The sequence below is a fragment of the Syngnathus leptorhynchus genome, chromosome 11 (assembly GCF_054491065.1).
Source record: "Syngnathus leptorhynchus isolate UIUO chromosome 11, UIUO_Slep, whole genome shotgun sequence".
Taxonomy (NCBI): Eukaryota; Metazoa; Chordata; class Actinopteri; order Syngnathiformes; family Syngnathidae; genus Syngnathus; species Syngnathus leptorhynchus.
Window position 1 is genome coordinate 7,191,904 of NC_141205.1, and position 17,586 is coordinate 7,209,489.

Here is a 17,586-nt window from a genome sequence, read left to right on the forward strand (position 1 = left end):
CTTTTTGAATGTACTGGGCAAGTAGTTTATTGTTTCGTCATCGTTTTATTAGTTATCATCGTCGTGCTTTACGAGATCTATACATTAATCCATCCATTCATTATAATTAAAACAAAATGCATTTTACATAAACCTGGATTTTATAATAGATTATTTAAAAAAAAAAAAAGAAATGAGCATTTCATTGTGACATAAAAACAATTTCATCACTTTGTTTACTCACCAGCGCTCTCCCCACAATGAAACCTAACAAAGTCCAGCACTCTGGCCTGTTGACCCATGAGAAACTGGGCCACAGTCCTGCTGGGGTCTCCCAGGAAGGTCTGAGGTAGGAGGCGCGTCTCGCTTTCACCGCACGGCAGGTCATCCATGTTGCCAAGGGACGAGGGCGCCTCTCCCACAATGTGCTGTCCCAGTTTGCGACCCAAACTTTGCCGTTCTTTTCCGCCCTGGAATACAACCAGGGCGCCGTAGCGTCCCATGGCCACCTCGGTCTGGCTCGCCACGCCGCCATGAACGTATGAACCAATGTTCCAATCAGTGGGGACGCTTACTGTCACCGCCCGCCTCACTGACATGTTCTCACCCAGGCGACCTGATAGGACAGAACAATTATTATAAATATTATATGAATAGTATTATATAACAACGACAAATATCAGCCAGTCGCATGAAACAATCATTGCTACTGACCTATGCTTAAAGCCACCTGATCAGCGAGGGTAGCTCCATCTGACACATTTAGTTTGTTCAGTTCCTCAGACGCCAGGAGACTCTGGAACACACGCAATGACGTTCACAATTTCAGTACCGTATTTTACGAGCTAAAAACCTAAAATTTTCTCCAAAGCCGTCAGTGCGCCTTATAGTCCGGTGCGCCTTATATGTGGAACAAATTCCTATATTTAAACTGCCCTGAAGCATTGTGTCATGAAATCAATCATAAGTGGCCCGCTGAAGACTATGAATCATGAATCAAAAAGACTATGGATCATTATTTTGTGAGTATAAAGTAATTTGTTGCATCTGAAGTTGAAATAAAAAAGATAAAATGGAGAAGGATTCGATTTGGATTAAAAATCTGACATGATGCATTAATGGTGCGCCTTATAGTCCGGTGCGCCTTATATAAAGACAAAGTTTTCAAATGGGCCATTCATTGAAGGTGCGCCTTATAGTCCGGAGCGCCTTATAGTCCGAAAAATACGGTACCTGGGGAAAAAAAAGTTGTGCTATAATTACTGATTAGCAGGGGGAGGAAGCTGTGGGCTGAAACGAAAAAGGGGTTCTTGTTGATGTGTAGCTGTGGAAAGAACTAATTCTATATTTCAATTCTAACTGCGTACCTACATACTTTGATTTTTAGCATTATACAGAATTTGATTTTTAGTTTATGATACAGGTGAGAGGCAGTTGCCATGAAAACAACAAACTCAAACATGGCCCTACCTTCATGTATCCTGTCTGACTTTGACTTTTATTTTGGTGGTGAGCTAAGGTGGAGAAGGCAACATCTTTCACCAGCTGTTGAAAGTTCTCATTGCGGGCAACAAAGTCTGTCTCGCAGTTGACCTGAATCATGAACAATATTGAAAGAAAACCCAAATATTTGATATGAACTCGTGTATTTTCAACAAAGCTATGGAGATGGGTTCCATCCAATTCCGCTACCTCCACCATGACGGCAACTTGATCTCCCACCAAGACACCAATGAGGCCCTCCTTAGCTTTGCGACCCTCCAGCTTGTTTGCTTTGCTCCAGCCTTCCTTCTGCGCCTGTTGGTGCAGCCAAGCCTCCGCCTGACAGATAGATTCGTCAACATTACTCAGCACACCAGAGCATCATGTGGGCTAAAGAAATCCAAATCCAAACCTGTGCGATATCATTGTCAAAAGTCTCCAGCGCTTTCTTGCAGTTTATAAAGGTGTACCCAGTGGTTTTTCTCAATTTAACCAGGAGGCTCTTGTCAGCCACCAGAAGAGGATGGCATGCTGAGTGCAAAGTGTGACTGCACACCTGAAGGTGACAAGGGGATCGTGCTCACGTGTTAAAACCATCTTCCATTGTCTTTATTGTAAATCGATGCAAAATGCACATAACATAATCATCCATTCAAATTGTTCGAACCTAATATAAAATAATTCACGGATTAAACGTTTCTGGAAAACAGTCATTTAGTGCAGATCGGCGGTACTTAGGAACTGGACGAACACAAACTTTAGGTAATAATTCAAAACAATATTAGAAATCGATTTCAGTCTACTCACTTTTGCGACATCTCTACTGAGAGACCTGAATAGAAAGCTTAATGACATCTTACGAGTAACCACGCGTGAGCACTTATAAAAACGCTCAATGAGTTGGTAGGCGAATGTCATTGACGTCCACGCTGTCTACGGAAGCCGAGGAGAGTCAAACACAATCAAGCTATTAATGCTGTATACCGCTCTCTAGCGTAAAGGAGGACAACTGTAGACGCACACCCAATAACCTTTTGACCCAGCAGTTCTTCGCCAATCCTGAGGATCTTTGCTAAGAGACCAAGTGACTATAAATTCACTGTCTCACTTAACTACAAACGGATTATTTTATTGTGCAAACATGGAATATAAAATGTATAACTTGATTGTAATAAATAGTAATAGTAATTAATAAATGATATATAATAAATAATCTCAGTTGAATACAGAGACGCAAAATGCAATGAAATGAAATATTGAGGTAAAAATGGTGACTTGTTTCTGGAGTCCACACATGACTTCACATATTGGAATCTATTCAGTCAGAGCTGCCTTGAAAAAAACCCCCCCAAAAAAAACCTGTGAAACACAACATCTGACACAGACTTTTTTTTATATTGAGTATTTTGGCACAAACGAGCATAACTTTAGAAATAAACAGCGATGATCGTTCATTCCCTGAAAATGACTGCTCGAATCTCCCAACTTGATTCTGCCATATCTTTTTTTTTAATATGTCCATTAAAGTAGACTCGGCGTACCAAACAGGTGTGCGCTTTCACATAGAAAAGATCGCAAACTTATTTGCACATTAAGAAAAACTGTCTGGGGTCAACTACATAGAACAATCATTAAACCAATGCAAATATCTGAGCAAATCATGTATAAAGGTCATTGGAAACATCTTGTGAGGAGAATCCTGCCATGTGGGCTGGATGACATCCAACATGGGCTACCTTCTATAAAAGGGAGACCACAGCGAGGGTCTGTTCACCTCGTTTCCAGCGAGCCAGGATGAAGCTCATTGCTGTCTTTGCACTTTGGGTCACTCTGCTCTATCAGGCACACAGTAGTAAGATATATTTTTGGGGATGGGTAGAGCTGATTGGCGGGACACTCCGAATAATGTGTTCCGTTGTCTTCTAGACTCTCTTGACTCATGTCAGGGTCGCTGTGGCTTTGGTACTGACGGGGATTTTTCCTGTCAGTGCAATCCTTCCTGTGAACGCTACCGAGACTGCTGTTCAGACTATGCAGATCTTTGTAAAGGTAAGTGCTTAATTGGTAAATATGGAAAGAAAAAAAATAATACGAATACAAAAATGACATAATTACTATACCATACTGTGTACATTAAATTATTAAATTGTCCTATCCAAAGCATGAAGGAACCATTCCATCTGTTTTGTTTTTTTAAAGCGGGATCCACTTCATGTAAAGGTCGGTGTAATGAGAAGTACAACTCTCAAAATAAGTGCCATTGCAACTCAAAGTGCATGCAGCACAACAACTGCTGCGGTGACTATGCAGATGTATGCAAGGGTAAGAAAATAAACTTACTGGTGTGTGCTGCTCTATTGCCTTATGGAGAACACAAAGTCACAATAGGAAAGGCAAAAGAGGTCCCGAGTGAGCCTTGCTCAATGGCACTGACAGCAGTCAGAAAACAGACTAGTTCGATGAGTTCATTTTTATTTTGCATTCGCTTTTTTTTTAACTGATAAATTTGATTTCTTTAATTCTTCATTTGATTGAACTTTTAATACTTTTATAATAATAGTAGTTTTCGTTTTATTTTTTTAAAATTGTATTTATTTTAGAAACCACAGCAGAAATCAATGACTCTATGTAACCAGCAGATGTCAGTATAGTTTCAGATAAAACATTGCATGTTTGTATGCAGTTCTCGTGTCAAGTATGTCACCTATTTTTGATGCTGTACAATGTACAGGTGGCGAAACCGGCGGTGGCTCCGTGATCACCGATGCTGAGCTCAAGTCTGTCTCTGAAGCACTTTACGCTCTGGACTCGAACCGAGCTTCAGCCTTACAGTTGGTGATTGACCCCCAGGCATTGATCTCTGGATCTCAAACTGGCTCCCAGGACGATCTCTCCTCTCGCCCGTTAGGCAACACCTCCGATTTTACGGCACGTCTATCACGTCCGTATGACATCTGATTTTGTGCTTTCAGCTTTTTCCGTTTTTTGGATGAGGAGGCTTTGTTCTCCAGGCCCAGTTATGCGGCTCTCTTGGCTCTGTTGGACAACTACAACAGGATGACCGGACAAGACGAGGACGAGAATCCCCAGGAGACAGCTGAGCAGGAGGACTTCCTTAGGGAGACCATGTCCAACACCGAACTGGGCCGAGAACTTTTTGCCTTCTTATACACGAAGGGTACGTCACTCCACACATCCAAGTGTTTCAGCAAACGTAATGTTATTTTGTCCTTGAAGGCATCTACAAGTCTGAGGAAGAGTTCATCTATGATCTGAAGATGATGTGGTTCGGACTGTACTCTCGCAATAACAGGAGGATGGATTCCAGTGGTTTTGAGCACATTTTTGCAGGTTTGTTGTCTTTTGCTGGTTACAAATGTAAGCACTGATAACGCATTTTATTCCGTTTTAAAGCTCTTTTCAACAAAAATGCAATCATTTTCAAGCACGTGGAAGAATATAAATAGAAATATCTCTGTTCTAGGTGAGATAAAGGGAGGAAAGGTGTCAGGCTTCCACAACTGGATCCAGTTTTACCTTCTGGAGAAAAGAGGGCTCCTGAATTACTACAGCCACAGCTTCAACGGGCCTGTAAACACAAAACCTTACATCGTCTCGTTTTATCACGTGTGTAGCGCTTCCTTCACCGTCTGTCTCGTCTTCCTCCTCGCAGTGGACGACCTTCCCGGACGTGCTGGGAATGCAGTTCAAGTGGGACGGCTACTTCAAGCAAGTCGGCTCTGCAGTCGTCGGCTGCAGCCCCGAATTTGACTTTGCCGTTTACAGTCTGTGTTACATCACCAGGCCCGGAAAACAGTGAGCGTCGTCCTTCTGCGTTATCTGCCTGTACTTGCTGGATTAAATTCAAAGTTTTTGTCTCTCTTTCTCAGATGTCGCTTGAGCCTGGGCGGAAAGGAGTTGATCATCCAAACGTACACGTGGGAAAACTCTTTCTATGGCGATGGCAAGAAATATATCGGGTCTGCATTTCCCGCAACACCCAGAAACTGAACAAGCTCCACATTGACTGACGAGTAAAAGCGAGCAAACAATGTTCGGTGAAATAAATTAGTCCAAGAAATGCAATTCCGAAGTGCATTTCCTACTATATGAACTATATTGACAAAAGTATTAGGACATCTGTTACAGTTCCTCAAATTTGTGTCTGTAAGTACAGAAATAAAAAGTCAAATGTGTCCAATTGTGCTGCAACATTTCTGAAGAGACACGCACAAGCATGAGAATGTGGCGCTCTGGCAGGGGAAACATCCAACTGCGCCTAATGGGCCACAAAATGACCATTTACACACCCTGAAGTGGCTACAATACGGACACCAAGCCTTGCATGTGTTCATTGGACACAATTGCTTATTGTCTTATCCCAAAAAAACAGTCTTTGCCGTACGCACCGCAGAGACAAAAAGACATTAACCCATGCTGTTATGCTTGACCTGCTCCAAACAGTAGTCACCAGCTTAACCTGCTCATATCAGCTGTCGATAAAGCTGCAGCGTTTATGCCTGTGTGTGTATGTCCAGCTGGGATGGGGGTTGATTTGAGTCTTTTTCACTCATCTAGGGTGACTAACAGGATAAATTCTGGTCTGCCGACAGAACAGGGGGACACACTTGCAGCCGTGTTTAAAGAAAGCATTACAGGAGATGGATCTGCCACTGATCCCATTGTCCGCTCGTCTGTGCGCATTCATGCACAATAAGCGCACAAGAGCCGTCGCTTTGCAGAAAAACTCCGAGTCTCGGTCATTCATCTGCTCCGGGCCCTCACATGCGGTCGAGGTGCTGGAGGGGGGGACGTTTTTTTTCTGCAATTTTGTCGTCGAATATCAAATTTGCTGAGCGAGTGACCACTAAATTGGAAGAGTAAATCTTTCTTTTCACGCTGCCATTTTTGGAGCCCAAACGGCAATTGAATTAAATCACAGTGGGACAAATAAAAGAAAAAAAAAGATTCAATTGTGTCTTTTGTTATTCACACAACTTCATAATCGAATTATAGCTGGCCACCCGCCAGCGTGTCCTTGCATCTCCCCCAAATTGGCTTCTCCTGGCAGCTCTCGTGAGCCACCTGACTTTTGTTTTGTAATTATATTATCCCGCTCTGTGTGTAGCATGTTGTGGCTAATGGCAGCGCGGGCTAGCCCAGCTGCACATGCAGAAACAAAGCTGCTTACAGGCCCAGACAATAGGCCCGTGAAAAAGGGACGCCTGAAGGCGGTCAGCCAATGAGCACGCTCAACAGGGGGCCAACAGCGGCTTTGGAGAAGGGTTAAGGGGGTTTAGTGAGGCGAGGGGGTGGGGTCGAGGGGACTATTTTATCCGGTCCTGGGGTCCATCAATGAGATGGTTAGTAGGGGGGGACACATGGTCAACATCACCCCGGGTCGGCGCTGGGCTGGAGGGAGGTTCAAGTGTGGCTTGGATGTGGGTCAATTCAAAAGTTGATGGGGGACCATGAAACTCGCAGCAACGTTCATTCTCTGCACTTTTTTGTATCCTCTCTATATTGTGGCCACTATTTGCATATTATACTTTATGAAGTGAACGCACACATATGGAGAGTCACAGTCTGGGCTCAATTGGGTGTATCACACACTCTGGGTATTGTAGCCCAGCCTGGACTTGCAATAACTTACTTTACATTTACAGATTATGCCCTGCGGGAAAGGACGGGGAAAAAAAAAGGCAAACAATATTGGCCGAATGGAATCTTCAAACTTTGAGCCAACACAATATTTTGAACAACTTTACAAGTACCCCAATTGAGGTATATACTAAATACGTACATGTTGAGGACAAAGAAAAACAGTGCAGACTGCTGGGTCTGGATTGTGGAATATTTTTTTGGGGGGGGGGGGGGCAGGAAGTTTATGGCTTCTCTTGCAATCATCTGAAGTCCCTGATGCATTCACAAATGAACACAAGTGCACTCTCACACACATGTATGCACTCCTCACCCTACGGAGGTGACTTCTCTCATTGGACTTGGAGTATAACAGATGGACAGGAGCCTATTTTGCGGCATAGAGGGAGTTGGAGTTTGTGCCTACTGAAGTGAATTTGATGGGTTCATTTAAAAAAAAAAAAAGAATGTTATCACCACTTTCGTCATAATGTATGAAAGACAGGATCATGTTTTCTGTTCATACTGAGATACCAGCAGAGAATGGATGAACAACTGAGTGTCAGATTTACAGAAAATATGAATGCTTGAAGCTGCTCGAGTAGTTAATTAAGCTAATAGCTGAACAAGATATGATTCAATAGACTTCTACGCTGTGCCAAACTATAATCGAGGGAAAAAAAAATGTTGTTTTACTTGGGACGTGAGATAGCACATTTAACACACTCAAATCATCTTTCCCAATTGAAATGAATGGAAATGCAATTAATCTGTTCCATCTGTGTTTTTGAGGATGAAAAATAGTAATTTGAAATATACATTATTGACATAATTCAACAGAATAATTTTTTTGCCACATTTCTTTGTACATTATGCTCCTCCTTCTTGTGTACATGTTTTGACCACCAGGGGGCAGTATCACTCGAACAAAAGGATATACAAGTAGTAAGCCATAGTAATATTAGTCACTTAATAATTATGACATCACAAAACTAAAGCTATTATTTAGCCCATCTGTAGCATTGCTTGTTAGCATTAAGCTATTTTTTAGGCTACATTTTATGAACTACATCATTGTGTGTTTAATGTTTTCTGTGCAAGCCACAAGGTACCACTAAATCATAGCAAGACGGTGTTAGTCTAGTGAGAATTTTGTGTTTAAATTGTGGAGGTGTACCTAATGTAGTGGCCTGTTAATGACCAAAAGCTGCATTTTTTTTCGGAACATATGTTGTTTAAAATAAGTAGGCCAAAAGAGTGAGCAGACAAAAAAAAAAAGAAAAGAAAAAGCATGCAATGAAATGTCACATGTTTATGTGATTTGGATACCACAAGGTCTCAGCTTCTCTCCAGGGGAGGTAGTGGGCCCAACATTGCAATTCCCAATTCAGGCTGCAGGTGTGGAAAAGGAGAAGCTGGGACATGAACAGCTCACACTCTGGGTTCGCACTTTTTGTCAGGGTAAAAAGAAAGGGCGAGAGCCTCGGTTAGATTCTGACCTCTTACTCAACCAAGTCCAAATTGTCACTTATGTGATGTTGAAACTCTTCTTATTTGGTTTGCTGTTTTATGTACGATTCATTTCACTTCTTGATTGCTTTAAAAACATATCGCAGATAAAAGTAATTATGATTCGTAGACACTGTCTATGTAAATTTCACTGAGAATTGTAATCTATGGCTTTTTACTTTTAAAAGCAAATTATTTATGATTTATTTTTATCATATAAAATCAAATGATTGAAATATGTGTATTCATTTACAGAAAATTTCCGAACGTAATCATCAAAGCATACATCTAATTTAAAGTAGGATATTTTATTTTTAAGTATCTGAATTTATGGAGGGAATGCACGGTCGACGGCTAATAACGAGAATGGAGTCTCGAGATTTGATTAAAGCTCCCCGATCAATGTGCATCGGGAGTTTTGCTTCTTTTCCAAAGCACATAAAGCTGAATTGCACACCTCATGTGGTCTGAGCGGCCTCTTGGGTGAGCTGAACTTGTGCAACAGTTTAGCAGGCAGCCGCTGAGGGACGACAGGCTGCAAGGGGGCATGCAGCAAACACCTGCTCACATGCAACTTCAAGCTGTCACATACAGTTAAGCTCAGGCGGCTGAGCGCGTCTCCCCAAACGTGCTGCCTCACTGCAACAAAGGGTGTCCCGACACACACACACACACACACACACGCGCGGGAGCGCCGTGTGGGCCTCAAGCCACGGGCCGGCCACGCGCAACTTGGCTTGGCGGGAGGCGGAGCTTGTCAGTGGAGGTTAAAGCCAGAGCCCCTGCAGGGTGACCCTCACTAAGACTACGCCGCAGCGCTGCAGAAGCACACAGACACAAATCTCTCTTTAATGGACAAACGAGTCAAAATCTGACCATTGGACGCAGGATAAACTTCTAGAGGACAGGTACGTCTCCCATGCGTATTTGACATGATTTTTTTTCTGTTTCATTTTGGAGCATAAATGAGTTTAAAATGTTAAATTCAACAGTTATTTATTAGTTTGGGTGAGGGAGTCACCTCTACAAACTGTAACAGGATTATTAGAAAATAACCATTTGTAACATGAATGAGTCAAATTTACATCTCAAAGTGGGATGTAATATTTCAGCATTTGGAGATGTATGTCAATTCATCTCGAGTTCTCCGTGTCTGATCTGAGGTCGTCAGGGTTCCATTTTAATCCCGTGCTCGCCGCTTCATCCGCAGAATAAATCCTACCATGGCCCAGATTGGACTTTCAACCTGCCAGTGAGTTTATCCTTCCGGGGCTTTACCAGTTCAGACAGTGACTGGGATTAGAACCAAGTGAGACAGAGAAACAAGAACGAAAAAGATCCCCAAGTTGTTTCCTTCGTGGATGTAAAACGCTTGGGCCAATAAGCAACTGTAGGAGTAGGAGAACTGTCCGGTGCTGAAAGGTAGTCAAACTACAATATCCAGCTGAAATGTTATCATTATTTTAAAATGTTTTAGATTGTTATGATCCACCAATTTCTGGATTCACTCATTTTGAAGATGTAATAATGTGGGGGGACTGGAACTTATTTTTTAATTCTCAAAGAAGCTGTTCGCATCCTCTATAAAATGCATGAAATATCGTGAGAAAAAAAGAGCAAGAGTGGGTAGGCAGAATTCTGTAGAATGACACCATGAGAGATTTTTTTTTTAAACTTTTCAAATGTTAATACATGACGATGATGAGTTTTTGTGGTAATAAAACTCCCAAAGACATATTTGTATCTCCGAGGTACTAGGTAGGTAAAGGATCTGAAAATGGCGAACTCAGCAATATTAACTTCAATACGTTCCATCTCATCAGACCAAGCGAATGGCGTCTCGTATTACGGCTCACGTTGGACGATTGTTTCTTTGCACAGACGATGATGATCAAGCGCTACGCCAGACAAGAAGAGGGAGAGGAGGACGTCAGCCCCTCGCAGTGGATGGAGGGTGATGTGAGCTCACCCGAAGGCGACGCCCCTTTGACCTCAAACCGCTGCAGAGCGCGCGGCCTCAACCATCAGGCCAAGGAGGAGGGCAGCGAGGAGGTCGAGGAAGACGAGGAGGAAGAAGCGGCAGGCCAGGATGGTGAGAACGAATCCAAGCAGTGCGGCCCCAAGAGGAAGCGACTGACCAAGGGCAGGCAGGAGCGCTTCCGCGCCCGCCGCGTCAAGGCCAACGCCAGGGAGCGCTCACGCATGCACGGCCTGAACGACGCGTTGGAGAACCTGCGCGGCATCATGCCCTGTCACTCCAACACCCAAAAACTGTCCAAAATCGAGACCCTGCGTCTGGCCCGTAACTACATCTGCGCTCTCTCCGCTGCCCTGGAGAGGGGTCTTTCTTTGGAGAGCAGAGCTTTCATGGAGACCCTCTGCAAGGGGCTCTCGCAACCCACCACCAACCTGGTCGCCGGGTGTCTCCAGCTGGGCCCGGCGCCGGGCGTGGCCGGAAGGCCCGACGACAGAGTCCGGCCTCCCCCCGTGCCTCTGGGCGGCATGGCGAGCTACGCCTCCCCGGGCCTGCCGAGTCCGCCCTACGGCAGCTTTGACTCCGCCCACCTGCTCCAGCTGAGGGCCGTGAAAGGAGGGGCTTACGAGAGTCACTCGCCAAATGAATATAACACCGGCGGGGTGGGGACTCCCCCCTACGAGGGGCCCCCCACTCCGCCCCTCAGCATCAGCAACAACCTGGTCAGCAAACAGGAGCCGTCGCCTCACTACTTAGCCCCGCCCCACTACTCCCCGTCGCCTGTGGACCAGGGCCTGTACCCGCCTCAGACCGCCTATGGCGTGCAAACGTCATATGACTCCTACCATGCACCTCACATGACCCCCCGACAGATAACCTCCGTCTACAGAGACTAGCAGAACCACCCTGCAAAGTGGAGACTCCAACTATTCCATCATCAGTGTGTGTGTGTGTGTGTGTGTGTGTGTGTGTGTGTGTGTGTGTGTGTGTGTGTGTGTGTGTGTGTGTGTGTGTGTTGCGCAATAGACTAGCTGCAGTTAGAAATGACTTGACATGTAAGTTGCATATTTCTTTCCAAACTGATTACCAAATGGATCCAAGTGGGAATTCTCATGATGGATCATCTGCAATGTCCAAGCACTTCTATTTGAGCTCTTTTTTTTTTTTTTTTGGGTTGCAACAAACATTCTACATGAATTAAATGTATTTTAATTTATTGCCTAATTTAATATACATGATATTTGATCTGCTGTGTGTGTTTATATGATTGTTTTTGTATTTGTGGTGTCATTCCTCGCCATTTTTTTGTCTTTTGTGTGTGTAGTTTTTCTTGTGTGTCTCCTAATTTTGAAGGTCTGGAAGTATTTCTTTTTGTAGCACTGCGTTGTAGATCTTGGGTGGAGACAAAGACAAAATGAAAGAAAATGAATAATTAGTTCACAAGAAAAATGTGACTCTCAGGTTGGCAATGCTTATATCTAATTCCATAAATTGTTGCTTTTGAACTTGTATTTGTTTCTTTTGGATATTGACATTAAAAGACAAATAATCAACTGTGTTCAACAGCCTCCAGCTTCCTTGTTGATGCCCGACTTCATTTCACTTGTTTTTCTTTTTCAATAAATTCCGAGGTTTATCCGCACTAATCCCGCGGCCATCTTTTAATAAAACCGCTGAAGTACGATGTCGGATTGAAAGCTAGAAATGTGTGATTATGGCTTAAATTACCATTTCTCTTTTCACAAACACCAGGATGGAATAATCCTTCAGCGCAATATGACGCGCACATTTCTATTCGGCCATGCAAATGCATGCAATATATTTCATTCATGCTCCATGCTGGTGAGTGTGGAGGCCACCCACTGAGAGGTCACTTAGGCAAGGGTGACAAGGTCAGTGTGGGTCAGAGCTCATTGGTGGGAACAGTCTTAGAAGAATCCTGATCAACAATGGCGCCATTACATGTTGCCTCGCAAAATCCCCAATATTACTAAATATGCGCTTGAGATGTGTGGAAAGCCAGCCGGCAAAATACGTTGTCAGCTAAATATGATGTTGGCGGTTGCATTGCAGATAATAATCCTGACGAACATCCCATGCTCGGGAGAAATCTATCGCCTTGTTTCGCCGGGGGGATTAGCGTAAGCCCGCGTGTGTATTTGCGCTATACTGACTAGACAAAGTGAGTGTGTGGCGTACCATGAATAACAAAACGACCTGAGAAACACGTGACAGTGGACATGAAAGATATTTCTGTTGAAGAATATGGAAAAATGGACAAAGCCCACGGGAATGTTTGCACTTTAAGCATCAATGGAAGAATTGCTGTTGACCTAACCCCATTTGACCCTATGACTCCTGAAAGTGCACTCTGATGTTAGTTTAAGCCTCAGCTCATTTACACGCATCCCAATTTAGAATTTTTGACAAACCTGTGTTTTTAGGAATCCAACAATTCTTCACTTATTAGACACATTGCATCTCTGTTTATCTAGTGTATATATGCTAGCAACATAGCATGCTAATTGGAATCATTCCTTTCATCCAACAAAATAGAAGTAGATACGAGATTTTTATTCACCAATTTTTTTTTGCATTTGTTTAATAAAGGTTGGGCACACTTTTGTTGTTTGGCAAATAAGCAATTAAGTGGATTCAAGGAATTTGGAGATTTGCAGCGCCGTCTAGTGGTTAACTAGTGACATTACTTATATGAAATTAGATGGATGACGTTGGCCACTAGATGTCAGCATTTAACTATGTGAGAACTTGCCTGGTTTGTCTTATAACAAAAAATGGCATTTCAATCACTTCAATATTGTTGCAGGTTAAAAAAAACGTTTCAAAATCGGATTGCGTTTATGTTCTCTCTATAATGTGGGTCATACATGTTAGTTCATTTTTGTTGAGATCTGAATATGCCAACAGAAGAGGAGAAGATGATGGAATATAATTAACCTAATTTACATGCAAACTGGTATCTGGGGTGTGTTTGGATGCGAATAATCAGGCTAATGAAGGTACCTGGGGACTGTGCTCAATCAAAAGTGTGCATCCAACCGGAGTTCATATCAAACTCTGTGATTATGTACCGTGAAAGAACACGTAGAGAATTAATCAAGAAGATCTGCCTGATTAAATCTTCAAAGCAAGAACTGAGGAGCTCGGCCCAATAGGAAAAAAGGGATGTGATGTGTGCAGTGGAGAACAAAAGCAACACTGCAGGAAAATTACACAGAGAGGAGCCAGAAACAAATGCAAGCCTGGCACCATTTGGAAATAAATGTTGGATTAATTGCTTGACGCCGAATACAAAAGACTATGAATGAAAATGTGGCACTGCTTATTATCGGCAATTAAATATGCTTCTCAAATTTCGAATGCAAGTCTGATTGAACAAAGTCGTCGAATTTGAAAGCAGGCTGTTACAGTGCAGGTCGAAAAACAATTGCCCTCACACAACCTTCCCTGAACTCAAGTGCTCGGAATTCCAATCCAGCGCAACTGCTGTTAAGTGAGTGTCCTGAAAAATGTAGCAGCCCGGCTTGCATCTCGTGGCCGTCGGTGTGGCTTTCCGGCTAGAATGAGTTCAAAAGGCAGGCCCCACACATGGAGCAGAATGCACAAGTGTAGAAATGCTGATGAGCCATAAATAGATCAGAGAGGAGAATACGACTTCCTGCACTCCTCGGCCAGATGTGTTGCCTAGCCATCTTGTGAAAGTTTTATTGCGGAGGAGAGAAAGAGAAGCTTTTGAGAGACGAGTGCAGTTCGCCGACCTGGGGGGGGGGGGGGGGGTGTTTGATGGCCTACGGAAGGAGGGCATCATGGATAGAAATGTTTGCATGTAAGAGTATCCCCCTGCTGAAACGTGTTCACTGCTCCACTTTGTCGACCTTGCCGCTGTCCCCTAGCCTAACCCCTCCGTGGCATGTTGACAGAAGGTGCTCGTGTGTCTTGCAAATGAAATAAAAATAAAGCAGAGTTAAACCAACAACCGCGTATAATTGGGTCATTTTTGCTTCACTTCAAAAACAAATCCGTGTCGAGTTTTGAGGCTCACTATAAAAACAACAGTATTGTATTTTTTCAAACTGAAAACAGCTGAGAATGAAGAAAACAATGTGGCTATTGGCAATGATGGTTGCGTGGGTGCCCATGTTAAGTGAGTGAGAACAAAATCATCAATGAAGGTGCATTTGTAGAATGGAGTTGGCAGGATGAAACGTGTACCACCTTCCTAATGGTTATGCATTAGTAGGTCAAATTTAGTGAAATCCAAAATATTTGAATAGCTCGGGTAAATGATCACATAGGACGCCGTATTTGATAGCATGCTATCTGCACATTGAAAATTCCCTAAATAGTACATTGCACTTGTGAGTTTTTGTCACTTTCTGCGAGAATTTCTTTGCAGGGTGTCAGAATAACCTCCCTGAGTTGGTGTTTGGATGTGAACTGCCTCTCACCTTCATAAATCTTTTGCTACTACCTCCCACCTAATGCCTTTTCTGATCATGTTCCAATTAACTCATTCACTGCCATTGACGGAAATAGACGTCAAAGGCAAGACAAGGCAGATTTATTTCTATCGCGCATTTCACACACACAAGGCAACTCAATGTGCTTTACATAAAAAAAGGATTAAAAAAAACAAAGAACACAAGAAAAATACCGAATATAATGCTTACAAAATCCAGAATCAAAATGAAAGAGACAGGATTTAATTGAAGAATACGCTGCGGTAAACAGTAAAGCTCCATTTGAACAAAAATGATCACCGTTTGCTTTCATCAAGCACTAGTTGTTCACATATAATCAAACTCATTGAGTGAGAGGTGCGTAACACTTACGAGAGCGGAGCTGTCTCCTAAAGTGATATTTGAACCTATCAGAATTAGATTGACATTTATTCACCGTTGAGTCACATGTCCCTTGGCTCTCGCAATAATCCCCTATATGTCCAAAACATCCCATGTAAGCATAGAAATGACATCTGATCCAATTTTACACCTCAACTGGTAATGACGAAGAATGTAGGTACAGTTGCCGTGCTGCAGTATCATGTTTGATTAGTGTGACTTGGTTCATCTCACAGCGCTCCAAATGAAATTCCTTTCCGTTTGCAGCCAGCACTTGAGCGAGAGTGTCTCACTGCATGACAAACTCAATGGCAAAGAGCGACAGAGATGCTGAGAGCGCTTGGGAATTTTCTGTGTATCAGCATTTTTAAACGACTTGAATATTTAGCCCGTGATGTCTGAGGCTATGCGCTGTGACAGAAGAAAAGCAGCCGCAAGTATCAACAACTTTGAATTATTGAAATTGTGTGACGACAGATTGAGGAATGACTTTTTAGATTCCACGGTGACAGGAAAAAATATGGTCAAGCTCACCCGTGATCCGATGATTAGACTATATATTCCACAAGTCCTTCTACACACCACTATTATTCGAAACATAACTACAAATTCATTCATTTGACCGATGTTTGAATTGGTTTAAGTTTCGGATTCGGTGAAATGCAGAATGGAGCTTTTCTACGACCCGCTCAATTGTTCCTTTGATCAACTTAAAATGAGCTGAGAGCTGGAAGAACATATGATAATAATACTGGCTCTTTGATGAAACAAAAATCAGGACGCCAGCCTGGTCTGACCCCTGACCGCTGAAGGAATGTATGAAGGGAGGAGGAAGGAGAGCCAAAGAGGAAAGTGTAACCTTGAAAATGAAAAGCACCTTTTATCAGAGGCAGGATATGGTACTCATCAAAACAAAGTGTTTGCTAATTGGAAAATGATCAACCAGGTCAAATGGGACAAAATTGACATTTGAATCAAATTTTTACATGTATATTTGGGTCTCTGCAATGTCTGTCCACCCGAAAAGTGAAAGTAAATGTGCCGAGAGACAAATTTGATATTCATTGCTTCATTTAAACAAAATGATGGAGTGATTTCAACGAGAGAGTTACACGATGATGTTAAGTGTGCTGTAATTCTTCATTTTGTCGATTTTGACAGAAGACTTTTTAAGAGGCCGATAAATGTTTTTTATGCATAAATCTCCTTTTACACGAGAGCTGTAACTAACATTCTGCCACGACAAAGACAATGATTTGTAGTTCTTTTCCTTTAAGCGCGTGCATGTATGTGCGTGTGTGTGTGTGTGTGTTTTTCATGATGCTTGGCAGTCATTAATTGTGGTGACACCTTCATTGCCATAAACAGCTGCTCTATTCTACCTGGACTGGCCTCTCACTCTGCCACCAAAGGACAAACAAGCTGTTAGTCACTGAACATGTGACAGATATACAATTCAAACTTCAGAGCCAGATGAGAGAATTTTCCTTTCTTTCTTAGTGTCTTTTATTCCTTCACTTTTTTATTTACAGCCTATCCCAGATGAGAACCAATTTTCAGAGACAGTGGGAAATGTGTTTGCTCATACTATATCTGCCTTTGACCTAATGGTGTTGACTCACACATTTGTAGGCCAATGCCAACTTTTTTTTTTCCAACACTACGATGCCGCTAACGATCGCAGCTAAAACTAAAATACGACAAGTATGCGAGTGTGACCTGCTGTTTCTGATATATAAATAAATAAATACAGAAATAAATATATAAATATCCTCAAGGGTGGTCCTTGTAATAATCAAGGTTGCCCGATAGAAACGGACAAATAACACACACGTACGCAGACACACTGGATAACATGTCACCTGAGTCTGCAGGTCTGGTTTCAGTTTACTTTGGTGACATCCATTAAAGTCATGCTATGACTGCCCACCCTCAGACGGCACACATTAGCACCTGGTCCATTGGTTACAACAATACACCTACCTGCATTATTAAGTCCCAGCCAACTAATGAGGAAACCTTATCTCCCATGCACACACACACATATATGGACACACCATGTGAGGTCTAGTGAATGAAACATGAATGATTGTGCTCATGTTGGTGAAGGCTTGCTTTTTTGGGGCCCGCCCCATCAGC

At 42.8% G+C, this 17,586-nt stretch overlaps 3 protein-coding genes across 3 annotated transcripts; 2 read left to right on the forward strand and 1 right to left on the reverse strand.

The window, feature by feature from the left end:
• Window positions 1-13: 13 nt before the first annotated feature.
• Window positions 14-2,413, reverse strand: tsfm (Ts translation elongation factor, mitochondrial). The gene is made up of 6 exons (XM_085924101.1): window positions 2,269-2,413; window positions 1,874-2,017; window positions 1,672-1,800; window positions 1,450-1,572; window positions 694-775; window positions 14-595 (listed from the first exon to the last, which is right to left on the reverse strand). The coding sequence occupies exons 1-6, from the start codon at window positions 2,377-2,379 to the stop codon at window positions 216-218; spliced, it is 969 nt and encodes a 322-aa protein (XP_085780227.1). The 5' UTR covers window positions 2,380-2,413; the 3' UTR covers window positions 14-215.
• Window positions 2,414-3,250: 837 nt separating this feature from the next.
• Window positions 3,251-5,657, forward strand: endou (endonuclease, polyU-specific). The gene is made up of 9 exons (XM_085924185.1): window positions 3,251-3,313; window positions 3,388-3,510; window positions 3,661-3,783; window positions 4,193-4,364; window positions 4,434-4,639; window positions 4,699-4,812; window positions 4,946-5,052; window positions 5,135-5,277; window positions 5,352-5,657. Exons 1-9 carry the CDS (start codon window positions 3,256-3,258, stop codon window positions 5,470-5,472), a joined length of 1,167 nt encoding a protein of 388 aa, XP_085780311.1. The 5' UTR covers window positions 3,251-3,255; the 3' UTR covers window positions 5,473-5,657.
• A 3,764-nt stretch (window positions 5,658-9,421) lies between these two features.
• Window positions 9,422-11,481, forward strand: LOC147049181 (neurogenic differentiation factor 4-like). The gene is made up of 3 exons (XM_085924466.1): window positions 9,422-9,518; window positions 10,179-10,180; window positions 10,492-11,481. The coding sequence occupies exon 3, from the start codon at window positions 10,495-10,497 to the stop codon at window positions 11,479-11,481; it is 987 nt and encodes a 328-aa protein (XP_085780592.1). The 5' UTR covers window positions 9,422-9,518; window positions 10,179-10,180; window positions 10,492-10,494.
• The last annotated feature ends 6,105 nt before the right edge of the window (window positions 11,482-17,586 follow it).

Coding starts and splice junctions, on each gene's coding strand:
- tsfm (XM_085924101.1), bottom strand. CDS start 2,379: ATGACATTCGCCTACCAACTCATTGAGCGTTTTTATAAGTGCTCACGC. Junction 1,801..1,873: donor TTGACAATGATATCGCACAG/GTTTGGATTTGG, acceptor TCTATCTGTCAG/GCGGAGGCTTGGCTGCACCA. Junction 776..1,449: donor GTCAGACAGGATACATGAAG/GTAGGGCCATGT, acceptor CGTGTGTTCCAG/AGTCTCCTGGCGTCTGAGGA.
- endou (XM_085924185.1), top strand. CDS start 3,256: ATGAAGCTCATTGCTGTCTTTGCACTTTGGGTCACTCTGCTCTATCAG. Junction 3,314..3,387: donor GCTCTATCAGGCACACAGTA/GTAAGATATATT, acceptor GTTGTCTTCTAG/ACTCTCTTGACTCATGTCAG. Junction 5,278..5,351: donor ATCACCAGGCCCGGAAAACA/GTGAGCGTCGTC, acceptor TCTCTTTCTCAG/ATGTCGCTTGAGCCTGGGCG.
- LOC147049181 (XM_085924466.1), top strand. CDS start 10,495: ATGATGATCAAGCGCTACGCCAGACAAGAAGAGGGAGAGGAGGACGTC.